Below are 16,254 nucleotides of genomic sequence, written 5' to 3'. Positions count from 1 at the left end.
ATTCATGAGATGACCACCAGTAAAAAGCTTGTAGGCAGCATTGTTGGAAGGTGAAAAGCCAAAGAGACATTTGATCATGGCACCAAGGGTCAGGAGAATGTTAAGCCCTTCTTGGCTAGAGCTTGCTGGCTCCCACGTTTCAGAAGGCGATAATGGATGCAGGCAAGTTCTACTGGGGAAGAATTTCAAAGACACCTGCTAAGTGTTTTACAGGAAAAGGTTATGTGGCAAGTTTCCAATGAGATTGGCTCGTTTTACAGAGAATGTTGGCAGGCAAGCTTACTGCACATGGCATTCCAGTTATCAAAAATGTCACCAGAGGCCTACAGGAACCTAACCCTGTATTTCTACTAAGACTAATATTAATAGTTCAGTATTCACTGATTCAAGGTTGGCAGCAACTTTAATATACTGTAACTTCCACAAATAACAAGAATCAGCTGTATTCCCCAATTTCCTCTGGGTCCTTTTCCTTAAGGGTTTTGATTCTTTAATGCATCTACTTAATATAACAATGCTTAAAACATTGCTCACTATCCCCCAAAAGACTCATGCCACCATATCAGTCGAGAGTTAACAAAGATGTTCTGATATTATTGCAAGTCAAAATAACCAAATAGTTTACTAGTATATAGGTTGCCTTATTTGGGGAAAATACAACAAATGTGGTTTGTGTAATAATGTATGTTGTAGAGCCTGTACATCTTAAGTTGAAAATGAGTCACCTATATACCATCTAGTATATCTGTGTCAGCTTTTAAGAACTCCCAGTAGGTAAGTGGAGTAAGACAAGGTTCCTATTTTCATTTATACTGAGTATAGGAAGTCTGTATTACTGTTATAAAGTCTTAAATATAAATGCCTCCAGATGTTAATGAAATTTCCAAGTACTTGTTGTGTCTTATACATATCTATAGTTGTCATTGTGCGGATGTACAATGATGTTATTTTCTTTTTTATGACACCAAAAACATTTTGTATTGCGGTATAGCCAATTAGCAGTGTAGTTTCAGGTGAACAATGTAGGGTCTTAGCCATACATATACATGCATCCATTCATCCCCCAACCCCTCTCCCATCCAGGCTAGCACATAACATTCAGCAGAGTTTCATGTACTGTCTAATAGGTCTTTGTTGGTTATCCATTTTAAATATAGCGATGTGTACATGACCTTCCCAAAGACCCTAACTATCCTACAATGATGTCATTTTAAACACAAATAACCGCTTACCCTTTTCTTTATTTTTAGTTTACTTGTCACCTTGTTACACCAATACTAGAGAGTATAGTTTCATACATGATACTCTCAACGAGTGCCGGCTTGATGTAAGCACTGACCTACAGTCTTCATGGCAGTTTGGGGATACAAAACTGATTCACAATGAGGGTCTAGAAAAAAATTTTACTTCTAAGAGGTAAGTTACTGTGACCTAAAGATGTTTGAGATTTTGTTTGCTTTTTCTGTGAGGTGTTTATACAAATTTTTTATTTCTGCCATTTGAGATTTTATAAGTGTTACCAAGAAAATAAGTACAGAAGTGTTTTATTCATTATTTTGTTGCCATCTCATAGCTTTTTGTAACAGTAAAGAGGTACATGTGAGATTTGATTAGTAAGTTTTATACGTTATTGTAGCCAGGTTTCAGACACACCCTTCTAATTTTTTAATCTTCGTAAATTTTTCAGAAGCATAACATCAGCACGTTAATTAAACAGCATTTTGTAGATGCCTTGTGCCTCTTACATAATATAAAACAGCATTAAAGTATTTAGAATGTACCTTTTTTTCTTGATTCAGTCCTTCAGAGACTGAGTTGATGTTTTAATCTGGCACAGTTGTATCTGGCTGTTTCCAACTATCCCACTAGAGCCACAATTTCTGACACTTAACTTTTAGAAAGTACCCATTCTCCGACTTCCCTGGCGGTCCACTGGTTAAGACTCTGTGGTCCCAGCGCAGAGGGCACTGATTCGATCCCGGGTCGGGGAACTAGATCCCACATGCCGCATAGCAGGACCAAAAGAAAAAAAAAGTGCCCCTTCTGTTTTGAGGAAAGACACATTCCATTAGGTAATTTTGATAAGAAAAAATAATAGCACATGGGAAGTTCTCATTGTAAACATTTTGTATTTATAGGTACAGATCTTGTGTGAACACGGTTCAGCATTTTCATTTCCTGAACTTGCTTCCTTCACCATTTTGCATTTTAAGTTAGAACCTAACTGTAGCTTGATGGATTCACATTGAGAACTCATTTCAGAATGTGTTTGATCTCTTTATTTTGTTTTAGAATGAGTTCTTCTTGACTCAAACATGCTACCCAACTTGGTATCAGTTTGGGAGAATGGATAGAAATGACAGAATTAGTTCATGGCATAGTCTTTCCTAAAAACCACACTTTTGAGCAAAAGTAGAATGGACTGACTATATGCTGCCCCCTCCAGATTGAAATAATGGTTTGATCAAAAATTAATTCTTGCATTGTTCCTTGATTTGAGTTATATTAGGCATTTTAATTTGTGTCCTTTTTCACAATCCCCCCTAATACTTCATTTCAACCATTTATTTCTCCCTTTTAACATTACAAAAGAGTTAAAACATCTCCCCAACTATACAAGACCTAACAGAACATTCTAAATGACTAATAGGTGTAGGATTTATGTATTTGCCCAATTAGACGAACTCATTTATATCCTGTAGTATTTGATACTCATTTTATATTGGTTTTGTCTGATTTCCTTACTACATTATGAGTTTTATCTTACTTGTTTTTGTGTCCATTGTATGGAACTGAGTCTGGCAACACAGTGGGCAATTAATTGTTAAATTAAGCTACATTTTAATGTCATCATTTTAAATGAGTGATGCTAGAAGATACCCTTAAGTAGCCTTAAGGCATAGGTTTTTTTTTCTTAAAAGGAAATACCAGAATGGTTAGTGGAAGAGAAAAATAGGATAGACAGATAAAAAGAGAAAGTGTTAATAACATTGACTGCCTCTAGCTTTTCTTTTTGTTGTTCCCCTTAGAGGAGTTTATAATCTCTATCTTATCAAAAGCAAGTAGTTCCAAAAATGCACCAGTCTCCATTTCTCATCCACATTGCATCTACTACTTCTTAAGTGTGAAGTCAGCAGGAACATGTTAATCATCTAAATATATGTGTATTCAGTCACTCATTGAGCATTTCAGTGCCTACTGTGTCAGAAAATGTATTTAATTCAGTTCAGTTCAGTTCAGTTGCTCAGTTGTGTCTGACTGTGACCCCATGGATTGCAACATGCCAGGCTTCCCTTCCATCACCAACTCCCAGAGCTTACTCAAACTCATGTCCATTGAGTTGGTGATGCCATCCAACCATTTCATCCTCTGTTGTCCCCTTCTCCTCCCGCCTTTAATCTTCCCAGCATCAGGGTCTTTTCAGATGAGTCAGTTCTTCATTTTATCACCCTCAGAGGAAAATGAATGTTTTCTCCTCTTCCTAAGAGTCTTGAGAGGTGTTTTGAAAAGTTAAGAACTTTAACTGGTCTCAGTGGATAATAGAGAACTGAATTCAGTTCTTAAGTTTATATTGCCCTATTTGTATCAGTTTGACCCCTTTTTGTTTTAAGATAACTCTCCTTTAAACATTTCAGATTTTCGTGAAAGGGTATCATTTTAAAGATCGTCAGTACCTATCTTGACAATGAGGTTGAATTTGTACTCGGCATCTCAGTTTACATTCCACCCCAGATGAGCGGACTGAACCACCCATGCTTAATTTCATTTACTATATCAATGATTGGTTCCAAGATGAAGTAAAACTAAATCAGTTTGGGCCAGTGACACCCTGGAAAAAGGGGTAAATCCTCTCTGTCCATTTTGGGAGGATCAGTTCCTGGAGGTTTACTGTATTCCTTCAGTGGAGTCTTGTTTCCCTGACTCTCCACAATCCTGTATCCTTGCTTAGGTGTCTGCATGCTGAAGAAAAGACTTTATGGACTGACTTTGCTAGAAAAGACCTATTCCCCTGTGGGTGGGGACATGCTGAAGATTGCTGTGACACTGGGTTAATGGTGCAGAGTTCCCTGTGAAGGGGCGTGTGTGGCTCCATGTCTTGGGGATTGTGGTGTAACTCATTGGATTAAGCCATTGGGATCCACAACATTGACAACTGTGTGATCTTTGGAAAGCACTGCCAGGCGTCTGCAGAGGCTCCAAGGACTGTTGGGGTTCTCAGTGACACCTCCTTGTCGTAAACGAGGGAGAGCACCAGAGCAAGCAGCAGTAGTGGGCCAAGCTGCCTGGTGTGCACACTCTCGGCCACACGGGCCAGGTACAGGTACCTGTGTGGTGATAAAGCTGGTTATAAACACACGTGTAGCCCTGGCGGCCACAGCTGATATCAAGGCAAGTGCCAGTGGCAGGGGTGCTGACGTCTGTGGGGGTCCTGGCTGTTGGTATGCAGCACTGTGACTACTGGATCTTGCCACAGACACATAGCTGAGGAGGCCAGTGATGGGGACCAGAGGTTTCCAGGTGCATAGCTGGAGGGGCTAGCTGCAGGTGAGCTTAGAGGTGCAGGTCAGTGTCTCAAGACAGGGCTGGATCTGGACCCACATGCTCCTGGGGGGCCCTGGCTTTCAGCAGGGTCTCACCATGGTGCTCACACAGCAATTTAGGTTGGTGACAGTTGTAAGTACACACTTAGAGGGACTAGTCCCAGGCACCTGTGTGGTTGTGGGTGTCAGTTCATGGTGGTGGGTCACTTCTGCAGTAGAAGAGGCACAGACTGGCTGCTGGTCGGGGATCCAAGAGAGGAGAGGGTGGGAAGGGACTCGGGAGACAGGCATCAGCAACTGAGAATACTTGTGGACAACCTGGTGAAATTTGCAGGGGTCCAGGCAAATCTGTGCTGGCTTTTGGTTTCTTTGGTGGTGAAAGTTGTCAGGGTCATTTGTAGAGCAGGTCACTGGGAAATACAGTCTCTTGCTGTGTGGCTGCTGGGTAGTCCCTGCCTTTCTTCTCATTTCTGGCATCAGTATATGCCCTGGCTTTGCCAGTATATTCATTTCAGTTCAGTTGCTCAGTTGTGTCCGACTCTTTGCAACCCATGGACTGCAGCATGCCAGGCTTCCCTGTCCATCACCAACTCCCAGAGCTTTGCTCAAACTCATGTTCATTGAGTCGGTGATGCTATCCAACTATCTCATCCTCCGTCATCCCCTTCTCCTCCTACCTTCAATCTTTCCCAGCATCAGGGTCTTTTCCAATGAGTCAGTTCTTTGCATAGGTGACCAAAGTATTGGAGCTTGATCTTCAGCATCAGTCCTACCAATAAATATTCAGGACTGATTTCCTTTAGGATTGACTGATTTGATCTCCTTGCTGTCCAAGGGACTCTCAAGAGTCTTCTCCAACACTACAGTTCAAAAGCATCAATTCTTCAGCACTCAGCTTTCTTTATGGTCCAACTCTCACATCCATACATGACTACTGGAAAAGCCATGGCTTTGACTAGATGGACCTTTGTCGGCAAAGTAATGTCTCTGCTTTTTAATATGCTGTCTAGGTTGGTCACAACTTTTCTTCCAAGGAGCAAGCGTCCTTTAATTTCATGGCTGCAGTCACCATCTGCAGTGATTTTGGAGCCTAAGAAAATAAAGTCTGTCACTGTTTCCACTGTTTCCCCATCTATTTGCAATAAAGTGATGGGACCGGATGCCATGATCTTCGTTTGCTGAATGTTGAGCTTTAAGCCAGATTTTTCACTCTCCTCTTCACTTTCATTAAGAGGCTCTTTAATTCCTCTTTGCTTTCTGCCATATGGGTGGTATCACCTGCATATCTGAGATTATTGATATTTCTCCTGGCAATCTTGATCCCAGCTTGTGCTTCATCCAGCCCAGTGTTTCTCATGATGTACTCTGCATGTTAGTTAAATAAGCAGGGTGACAGTATACAGCCTTGACGTACTCCTTTCCCATTTGGAACCAGTCCATTGTTGCATGTCCAGTTTTAACTGTTGCTTCTTGACTGCATACAGATTTCTCAGGAGGCAGGTCAGGTGGTCTGGTATTCCCATCTCTTTAAGAATTTCCCACAAATTGTTGTGATCCACACAGTCAAAGGCTTTGGCATAATCAGTAAAGCAGAAGTAGATGTTTTTCTGGAACTCTCTTGCTTTTTTGATGATCCAACAGATGTTGACAGTTTGATCTCTGGTTCCTCTCCCTTTTCTAAATCCAGCTTGAACATCTGGAAGTTCTTGGTTCACATACTGTTGAAGCTTCGCTTGGAGAATTTTCAGCATTACTTTGCTAGTATGTGAGATAAATGCAATTGTGCAGTAGTTTGAATATTCTTTAGCATTGCCTTTCTTTGGAATTGGAATGAAAACTGACCTTTTCCAGTCCTGTGGCCATAGCTGAGTTTTCCAAATTTGCTGGCATACTGAGTGTAGCACTTTCACAGCATCATCATTTAGGATTTGAATACCTCAGCTGGAATTCCATCACCTCCACTAGCTTTGTTCGTATTGATGCTTGCTAAGGCCAACTTGACTTCGCGCTCCAGGATGTCTGGCTCTAGGTGAATGATCACAGCATCATGGTTATCTGGGTCATGAAGATCTTTTCTGTTAAGTTCTTTTGTGTATTCTTGCCACCTCCTCTTAATATTTTCAGCTTCTGTTAGGTCTATACCATTTCTGTCCTTCATTGTGCCCATCTTTGCATGAAATGTTCCCTTGGTCTCTCTAATTTTCTGGAAGAGATCTCTAGTCTTTCCCATTCTATTGTTTTCCTCTATTTCTTTGCATTGTTCACTGAGGAAGGCTTTCTTATCTCTCCTTGCTATTCTTTCGAACTCTGCATTCAAATGGATATCTTTCCTTTTCTCCTTTGCCTCTCCCTTCTCTTCTTTTCTCAGCTATTTTTAAGGCCTTCTCAGACAACCATTTTGCATTTTTGCATTTCTTTTTCTTGGGGATGTTCTTGATCACTGCCTCCTGTATAATGTCATGAGTCTCTGTCCATAGTTCTTCAGGCACTTTATCAGATATAATCCCTTGAATCTCTTTGTCACTTCCACTGAATAATCATAAGGGATTTGATTTAGGTCCTACCTGAATGGTCTAGTGGTTTTCCCTACTTTCTTCAGTTTAAGTCTGAATTTTGCATTAAGGAGCTCATGATCTGAGCCACAGTCAGTTCTTGGTCTTGCTTTTGCTGCCTGTATAGAGCTTCTCCATCTTTGGCTGTAAAGAATATAATCAATCTGATTTTGGTGTTGACCATCTGGTGATGTCCATGTGTGCAGTCTTCTCTTGTGTTGTTGGAAGAGGGTGTTTGCTATGACCAGTGTGTTCTCTTGGCAAAGCTCCGTTAGCCTTTCCCCTTCTTCATTTTGTACTCTAAGGCCAAATTTGCCTGTTACTCTAGATATCTCTTGACTTCCTACTTTTGCATTCCATTCCCCTATGATGAAAAGGATATCTTTTTGGGGTGTTAGTTCTAGAAGATCTTGTAGGTCTTCACAGAACCATTCAACCTCAGCTTCTTCAGCATTACTGGTCAGGGCATAGACTTGGATTACTGTGATATTGAATGATTTGGCTTGGAAACGAACAAAGATCATTCTGTTGTTTTTGAGATTGCACCCAAGAACTGCATTTCACTCTTGTTGACTGAGTGCTACTCCATTTCTTCTAAGGGATTCTTGCCCACAGTAGTAGATACAATGTTCATTTGAATTAAGTTCGCCCATTCCAGTCCATTTTAGTTCACTGACTCCTAAAGTGTCGATGCTCACTCTTGCCATCTCCTGTTTGACCACTTCCAATTTACCTTGATTCATGGACCTAACATTCCAGGTGGATCACAACAAACTGGAAAATACTTAGAGAGATGGGAATACCAGTCTACCTTACCTGTGTCCTGAGAAATCTGTGTGCAGGTCAAAAAGCAATAGTTAGAACTGGACATGAAACAACAGACTGGTTCCAAATTGGGAAAGGAGTATGTCAAGGCTATATATTGTCATCCTGCTTATTTAACTTATATACAGAATACATCACGAGAAATGCCAGACTGGATGAAGCACGAGCAGGAATCAAGATTGCTGGGAGAAATATCAGTAACACAGATGACACCACCTATATGGCAGAAAGCAAAGAAGTTCTAAAGAACTCTTGATAAAAGTGAAAGAGGAGAGTGAAAAAGCTGGCTTAAAACCCAACATTCAGAAAACTAAGATCATGGCATCCAGTCCCATCACTTCTTTGGAAATAGATGGGGAAACAATGGAAACAGAGATTTTATTCTGGGGGGTTCCAAAATCACTGCAGATGGTGACTGCTGCCATGAAATTAAAAGACGCTTGCTCCTTGGTGAAAAGCTATGACCAATCTAGACAGCATATTGAAAAGCAGAGACATTACCTTGCCAACAAAGGTCCATCTAGTCAAAGCTATGGTTTTTCCAGTAGTCATGTATGGTATGGATGTGAGAGTTGGACCATAAAGAAAGCTGAGGGCCGAAGAATTAATGTTTTTGACCTTTGGTGTTGGAGAAGACTCTTGAGAGTCCCTTGGACAGCAAGGAGATCAAATCAGTCAATCCTAAAGGAAATCAGTCCTGAATGTTAATTGGAAGCACTGATTCTGAAGCTCCAGTGCTTTGGCTACCTGATGCAAAAAACATATTTGGAAAAGACCCTGATGCTGGGAAAGATTGAGGGCGGGAGGAGAAGGAGATGACAGAGGATGAGATGGTTGGATGGAATCACCGACTCATTGGACATGAGTTTGAGCAAGCTCCGGGAGTTGATAATGGCCAGGGAAGCCTGGAGTGCTGCAGTCCATGGAATCACAAAGAGTCATACACAGCTGATTGACTGAACTGAACTTAGATCATAAGAAAAACCAGAAGAGAAATTAGGAAAACAGAAAGAAGTTTCTTCTGACTGTTAAGAATATACCTTAACAATCAAACATAGAGGTCTTAATGGTTTATGGAGCCTGACATCAGGGTGAAAAGAGGAGCAGGAAATAACAACAGTGGAGTTGAAAGTTAAGGCTGACATCTCTGGGAAAAGAGAAGTCAGAAGTGATCATGATCTCATCAGTGAGTCTTGCTTGTAATTTTGCTGTGTGTTTTGTTGCCATGGCTGTCTACTGTTAAAGGTGAATTATTCTTGCATATAAATATTAATATTTGTGAGTGGTGTCCCAGGAAATAATAAATATTAGTAGCATGTGGTGTTCAAGAGGAGTTTTCCTTTGATTGGTATACACGTTACTTTCTAGATTCTATAGCTTCTCCATTGCTGATAATCTTTTGGAATTACAGCTCTGTCCTAGTGACTGAACCATGCTTGTATCACCGGGTGTCGAAGTTGCTACTGTTACTACTGCTGAGCAAGCCATATAGAACTCCTTACCTAATACACCAGTGTTTCAGTAGTTCTTGTGGAATGTAGGTGAGATTTCAGGAGTTTAGATTATAATTTTTGTTTTCTGTCTTTAGCAAGCTTGAAGTATTTGCCTTCTTGAAAATTCTTTTGATGGTCTCATTTAACTATTCACTGTTTTGCTTTAGGTCAGAGATGCGTGAGACTGGAAGGCATGGCAGAGAACTTGAAGAACATTTCTGCTTTTTAGCACTTCGTCAGAAGGATGTGGCAGAGATATATCACAATGGAATAAGTACCAAAGCATCTTCATTGAGGATACTAGGAAACCCTCTTCTTGGAATTTATATATTTAGACACATTGATGTTGCCTTGAATTATGCTCATAGTAGAAGCATTACTGTAGAAAGTATTATCATGTTTAAGGTTGGTAGCACAAAAGAACTATTATATTCAGTTTGCTTTAATTGACCTAAACATTATTTTACTTTCAATATGAATTATTGTTTTAAACTCACATTGTATAAAATAAATAATAGTTATCATCATCATCACCATTTGAAATTTTCCCCTATTTTTGACTCTAGTGGGTATGCAGCATAAAATCTTCAAGTAAGCAAAGGCAGGCTTTATCATCTTGGTTTCCTAATGTATATTCTTGTTCTAATTGACTTTATTCTCTTTCTCTCTCTCTTTTGTTCAGACTATAATTAATATCACAGTGTTTTCAGTGTCTTTTTCCAGAACATTGGTATTAATAATTCTGATTTAGCTAAAGTTATTAAACTCCTACTATTTATTTTAGTTAACAGTGTTAGACAATATTAATTAGTTTGTTTTGATAATTTTACTATCTTTATAAGATGTTAGCATTAGGAAAAACTGGGTTAGAAGTATATAGACCTCTGAATTTTTTGCAACTTTTTTGAAAGTCTGAAGTTATTCAAAATTGAGAAAAAAAAAAATCAGTCTTACAGTCGAATTGTAAGCATCAACAGACACAAGTAGGCTAAGATATACTTTTTGGTTAATTGCAGCTTTGCCAAGACTACTAAAATCACAGTAGGTAGACAAGACCCTCAGTTATGTAACTTAGGATGTGTATACATCCACATAAAACCAATGGTTCATTTGGTATTATTTAGTTATTTTTAGATCTTGGGTATTATCAAAGTCATAAAGTATAATTTATATTAGAATACTGATTTTAGGAAATTTGGAACATACTCAGAAGCTCCAAAAAGGCCATTGATAATGATACTTAATTTTTTTGTATATCTATACTTTGTCTTCTGCTCATATTCGTGGATATGCATTGTACAATGGTCATTAAAATACATTACTACTTTTATACTGTATAACTTTTTTATTGATTATAAAATCAACATTTTCCATACCATTCAATATTTTTTGTAATATCATTTTGAATGACTATATAATATTCCACTGTATAGCACTACCATAAATTTTTTACCAAATTTTTCAAAGTTGGGATATAAATTACTTTTGCTTTGTTTTGTTTTGTATTTTCAAGTAGTACTTGGATTATTCATGTAGGTACATTTTATACACACCTGTGATTATTTGCTAAGAATTAATTGATTAATTCTTATGTGTCCAGTTAGGAGTCACAGGTATGTGTACACTTTAACAGCTTTTGATATGTAATGCCCAGTTGTCCTGAGAAAGGTCATACTAACTGCCATTCCTGTGCAAAGCATGGGAAATGTTTATTATCTCTTATCTTTACTATCTCTGTGTATTATATTTTTTTAAAAATATTTGCCAGTCTAATATGTGATAGTTTCTCACTGTTAGTTCAGCTTTTTCTTTTTCATAGTTATTGCTGAGCTTAACATTCCACACGTATTCACTGATAATGAGTGAATTGCCTATTAATAACTTTTGCTAGATTTTTGTTTTTTCTGTTTTTCTAATTGATTCATCAGCATTATCAATTCCTTAAAGTGAATCTTGAGAGCTAGGGTTTTCGTTGTATAACGTTTTATCACTTAGTGCTTTCTTTTTTAAAATAAATTTTTAATAAACTTTTAATTTTGGAATAAATTTAAATTTACAGAAAAGTTATAAAGATAGTATAGACAGTTCCTATATACAGTTTTCTCTAATGTTACCATTTCAGGTAACTATGGTAACTCTGTTAAAACTAAGAGTCTAATAGTATATATATATACATGTTTTTGTATTAACTGCACTTTTACCCACCTTTTATCACTTAATGGTTCATAGATTTTAACATTTTTATACTAATTTTTTTTAATTTACTTTTTAACTGGAGGAAAATTGCCTTACAACTGTTGTGTTGTTTTCTGCAATACAATTTGATCATTTTTTTTGTGATGTACAGAAGTTTTGGACTATTTTACCAAGAAGCATGGTTTCGGTTTGTGGGTTTTGGCAATATGGTTAGAAAAAAATTCTCTTTGAGAGCAGATAAATATTTGTATTTCTTTCTACAGTGTTTATATTACTTAAATATTTAATTTATTTGGTATTTATTTTGGTTTGTAGATTAAGAGACAAATTTAATGTTTTTCTTGTCCACACCATTTAGTGAATAATCTGGTTTTGCTTCATCTGTTTCAAATGATGCCTTTAATATTATGCTGTATTTTTATAGCTGCTTGGACTTATCTGGACTTTTTACTTTGTACATTTTTTTCCATCTCTGCCATTTTTGTGGTAGTATTCTTTTAAAAAGTACTTAATATCTGGAAGTACGTGTCACTTTTCTTGTTCCATCATTATTTCTGATTCAGATATTTTTTTCAAAAATTTTGTAGGTTATTCTTGTTTCATCTTCCAGGGAAGTTTTTAAACTAAAACTCATTTCTGTAAATGGATTTTATGAAATTTTTGTTTAATTTTGTTACTATAGTCTTAGAGTTTGATATAGGGAGGAGTTGACACAATTCTAATAAGTCATCCCATTCATCTGGGACATGAATTATCTCCCCATTCTAATTTCTTTCCTTAAAATAGAAGCTAGTTTTACTTTCCTGATATGAGAGTTTAAAATGTTCTGGTATATCTTTATTGACTTTCTTTTTACCTTTTCCTCCCCAGGTTCTTTTTGGAAAAGTGAAGAAAATTCAGCCTTCACTAGATAAAAGCAAAGTTTCTTTGGATCCTTCTCCTAATTTTGACTGCCATATGTCAAGAAATACACCTTCTCTGAAGGATACCATTGAACTACAAGCCTACAGTTCAGCAGTATGTCAGCTTTTTGATTCACTTAACTATTTGAAAGTCACTGGCCTCACATTGTATGATACAGCTCTTAAAACAACTGTCCAAAATATTAAGTGGAAATCTCTTACTTCATTCATATTTGTTTAGATCATGTAATACGACCTGAATACCAAATAAGCCAATAAGATGACAAGGTAACACAAAAAATATCTGCTTCACAGATACTGCATTTTTTTTTATGAATTAAAGGTTTGTGGCAACTTTGCCAAGTCTGTTGGCACCCTTTTTCCATATAATATGACCTAAATAAGTAAATAGTAAAAGCTGATTTAATATTTGTGATCTGAAAACATTAATAAAGAAGCTTCTAGATTTGCATTTAATTTTGATCCAAGTAGCTACTTTTATTTAAATGTTTCATATTAATGCCTAACTTGCAAAAGAAAGATACTTTGAAATAACCTTACTGATCCTTTGTACTTCCTAAAAGGAGAAAAGGCTTATGTTTTAGTCATTAGATAGTAGAGTAATTATTAAACAGTAATTTTCTAACCTTTTAACCTTTTATAGACTTTTAACCTTTTATAGAAGATTAAATTATAAATATCATTATGTATAATCAAATATATATGATTAAATGAGAATATTTTAGAGGATATATATATGCTCCCACATGTAAGATGTATTAAGCTATTGTTATTTTTCTAGTTGGCTTTTCCTCTCAGATGAAATACAATATAGTGGTTCCTAGCATATGCAAGGCATTGCAGTTTTAATGGAGAAATGCTTTTTTATTTAAATAAAGATTGTATCTGTTTCTGCTGATATTCAAAGCCTATCAAGGAAAAAATATGTTGTGGAGAAAAAAATTCATCTTCAAGAAAACTAGAGTTGAAGAAGACAGGGAGAGGGGAGATATACGAAAGATGGTTAATAAATAGCAACATGGAGTTAAATAGAGTTTTAGAATAGAAACTTATTCACGTCTGTAAAAATTAATCATCATAAAAATGTTCTTTATCTTTTAGGTATACTTGTATGAATATAATATTCTTTCAAAGCCAGTAGATAAACCTAGGCAGTGTCTTCCATATGCAATAGTAACAGTAAAATTTATTGGTCAAAAAGTAGATAATGGACACTTTATGACATCTTTGAGATCCCTCTCAACAGGATTTCCTAAGAGAACTGGTAAGAAACATATATTTTTCTACTTTAGTAGCATCTGTGGTGGTCTTACTGCTGAATATTATTTTCTAATACATCATGAATCTCTAAACAAAACAGGTGTGCTTTCCCTGTTTTTGATTTTATGTGTCTAGAATTAATGCTGTAACTACTTTTGTTACTTCTTTTTCTCAGCATTACGTTTGTGTGATTCTTCCATGTTGATATATATAACCATATTTCACTCATATATATATATATATATATACACACACACACATAATATTCAATTTTATGACTATACATTATACCTCTGAGTATATTTGGACATTTTGTGGTTTTCGTCATATTCCAAGTGTTGCTGTTTTAAACATTCATAAAAGTGTCTCAGTGCATATGTGCAAACTTTTCTACAGAGTATATATCTACATCAAGAGTGTACCACTTAATCTAGAAACAATGTCATGGTTTTCAAAAGTGGTGGCATCAGTTCAGTTCAGTTCAGTCGCTCAGTCATGTCCGACTATTTGTGACCCCATGAACTGCAGCACACCAGGCCTCCCTATCCATCACCAGCTCCCAGAGTCCACCCAAACCCATGTCCATTGAGTCGGTGATGCCATCCAATCATCTTATCCTCTGTTGTCCCCTTCTCCTCCTGCCCTCAATCTTTCCCAGCATCAGGATCTTTTCAAATGAGTCAGCTCTTCGCATCAGGTGGTCAAAGTATTGGAATTTCAGTTTCAATATCAGTCCATCAGGTTACCTTAATTACTCTCTATCATTGCCAGCATGATATACTTAAAAATATATATATTTCTGCCAGACTCACAGATTTAAAAACAAACATATGGTTACCAAAGGGAAAGGTAAGGGGGAGGGATAAGTTAGGAGTTTGGGATTAACAAGTATACATTAATATATATAAAATAGGTAATCAGCAATGACCTACTGTATAGCCCTGGAAACTCTTCTCAGTAACCTATATGGGAAAAGAATATGAAGAAGAATGGATATATTTATATGTATAACTGAATCAGTTTCCTTTATATCTGAAACTAACACAGTATTGTAAATCAGCTATACTCCAATATAAAATAAAAATTAAATTTAAAAAGTTTCTGCCAGCATAGTGAGTGGGATATGTTATCATTATCAGCTCAAAAGAGAATATTTACCCATTAAAAGCTATGATTTGTCTTTTTCCCCAAGTCCCACACTACCCCTAAACAGTCACCAATCTGCTTTCTGTCTCTATAAGCCTATTCTGGCCATTTCATATGAGTGAAGTCATAAATAGTAGCCTTTTGTGACTGGTGACTTTTGCTTAACAGAGTTTTCAGGGCTCAGGCATGTTGCAGCATGTATCAGTACCTCATTCCTTTTTGTGGAATAATATTCTGTTACATAGATACATTACATTGTGTTTATTCATTCATCAGTTGATGGCCATTGGGTTGTTTCCACCTTTTAGCAATTATGCATATTTGTGCTAAGAACTTTCTTGTACAAGGTTAGGTGTAGATGTGTTTCCTTTGCTCTTAGGTATATAGCTAAGAGTCTTGTGATCATAGGGTAAGTCTGTATCAACCATTCAAGGAACTGCCAGACTATTTTCCAAAGTGGCTGCACCATTGACATTTACCTTAACAATGTATGTGGGCTAGAATTTCTCCACTTTCTTGTTAACACTTGTTATTATCTGACTTTGATTATAGCCATTTTGTGGATACAAGGTGAGGTTTTCAGAGTATAAGTTTTATACTTCTTTTGTTAAATGTATTCGTAAGTATTGTACTCTTTTTGATCCTCTTGTAAATAGAGTTATTTTCTCAATAGTAATTTCCTTGGGATTTTCTATTTGCAAGATAGGGTCCATATGCAAATAGAGGTAGTTTTACTTCTTCCTTTCCAATCTAGATGTCTTTTATTTCTTTTTCTTGTCTAATTGCATTGGCTAGAACCTCCAGTAGAATGTTAAATAGAAGTGGTAAGAGTGGTCATCTTTGTCTTGTTCCTAAACTTAGGGGGAAAGTGTTTATTTTTCCCCAGTAAGTATCATGTTAGCTGTGGGGTTTTTTAAAATGTCCTTTACCGTGTAGAGGAAGTTCCTTTCTATTCCTAGTAAGTTGAGTGCTTTTATCTTGAAAAGGCAAATTAATTATCCCTCAGAATCTTAAAATGTTTTTTAATGTGAATCTTCTTGTGTGTTTAGTGGGGTTCGACATCTTTTTGTATTTGTTGACAATTTTTATTTAACCCATGATTTTCTTAGTCATATAGTTTGCCCAGCTGTCTATTGTATTGTCTTTTTATTAATCTTTTGAAGATACTATATATTTTTATGTATTCCAATATATGTAATAATATACTGTTAGTCTCATCCCTATTTTTGAACATTTCCACCATAGCTTACTATAATTGAAAGTATAATCACAATGGTTATATAATTTGGGAATCTTCATCCGAGCTATTTTCTTAACA

General features: G+C 36.7%; 1 protein-coding gene across 1 annotated transcript in view; it reads left to right on the top strand.

The window, feature by feature from the left end:
• TEX15 (testis expressed 15, meiosis and synapsis associated) overlaps positions 1-16,254 on the top strand; it is a 78,407-nt gene that overhangs the window by 41,410 nt on the left and 20,743 nt on the right. The window contains exons 4-7 of the mRNA XM_027962577.2: positions 1,251-1,416; positions 9,579-9,816; positions 12,478-12,624; positions 13,632-13,794. Of these exons, the coding sequence (XP_027818378.2) occupies positions 1,251-1,416; positions 9,579-9,816; positions 12,478-12,624; positions 13,632-13,794 (714 nt within the window). The remainder of the gene's footprint in view (positions 1-1,250; positions 1,417-9,578; positions 9,817-12,477; positions 12,625-13,631; positions 13,795-16,254) is intronic.

This window comes from Ovis aries, chromosome 26 (assembly GCF_016772045.2).
Source record: "Ovis aries strain OAR_USU_Benz2616 breed Rambouillet chromosome 26, ARS-UI_Ramb_v3.0, whole genome shotgun sequence".
Taxonomy (NCBI): Eukaryota; Metazoa; Chordata; class Mammalia; order Artiodactyla; family Bovidae; genus Ovis; species Ovis aries.
Note: the sequence above shows the minus strand (reverse complement) of the source record. Positions and strands in the feature narration are given on the sequence as shown.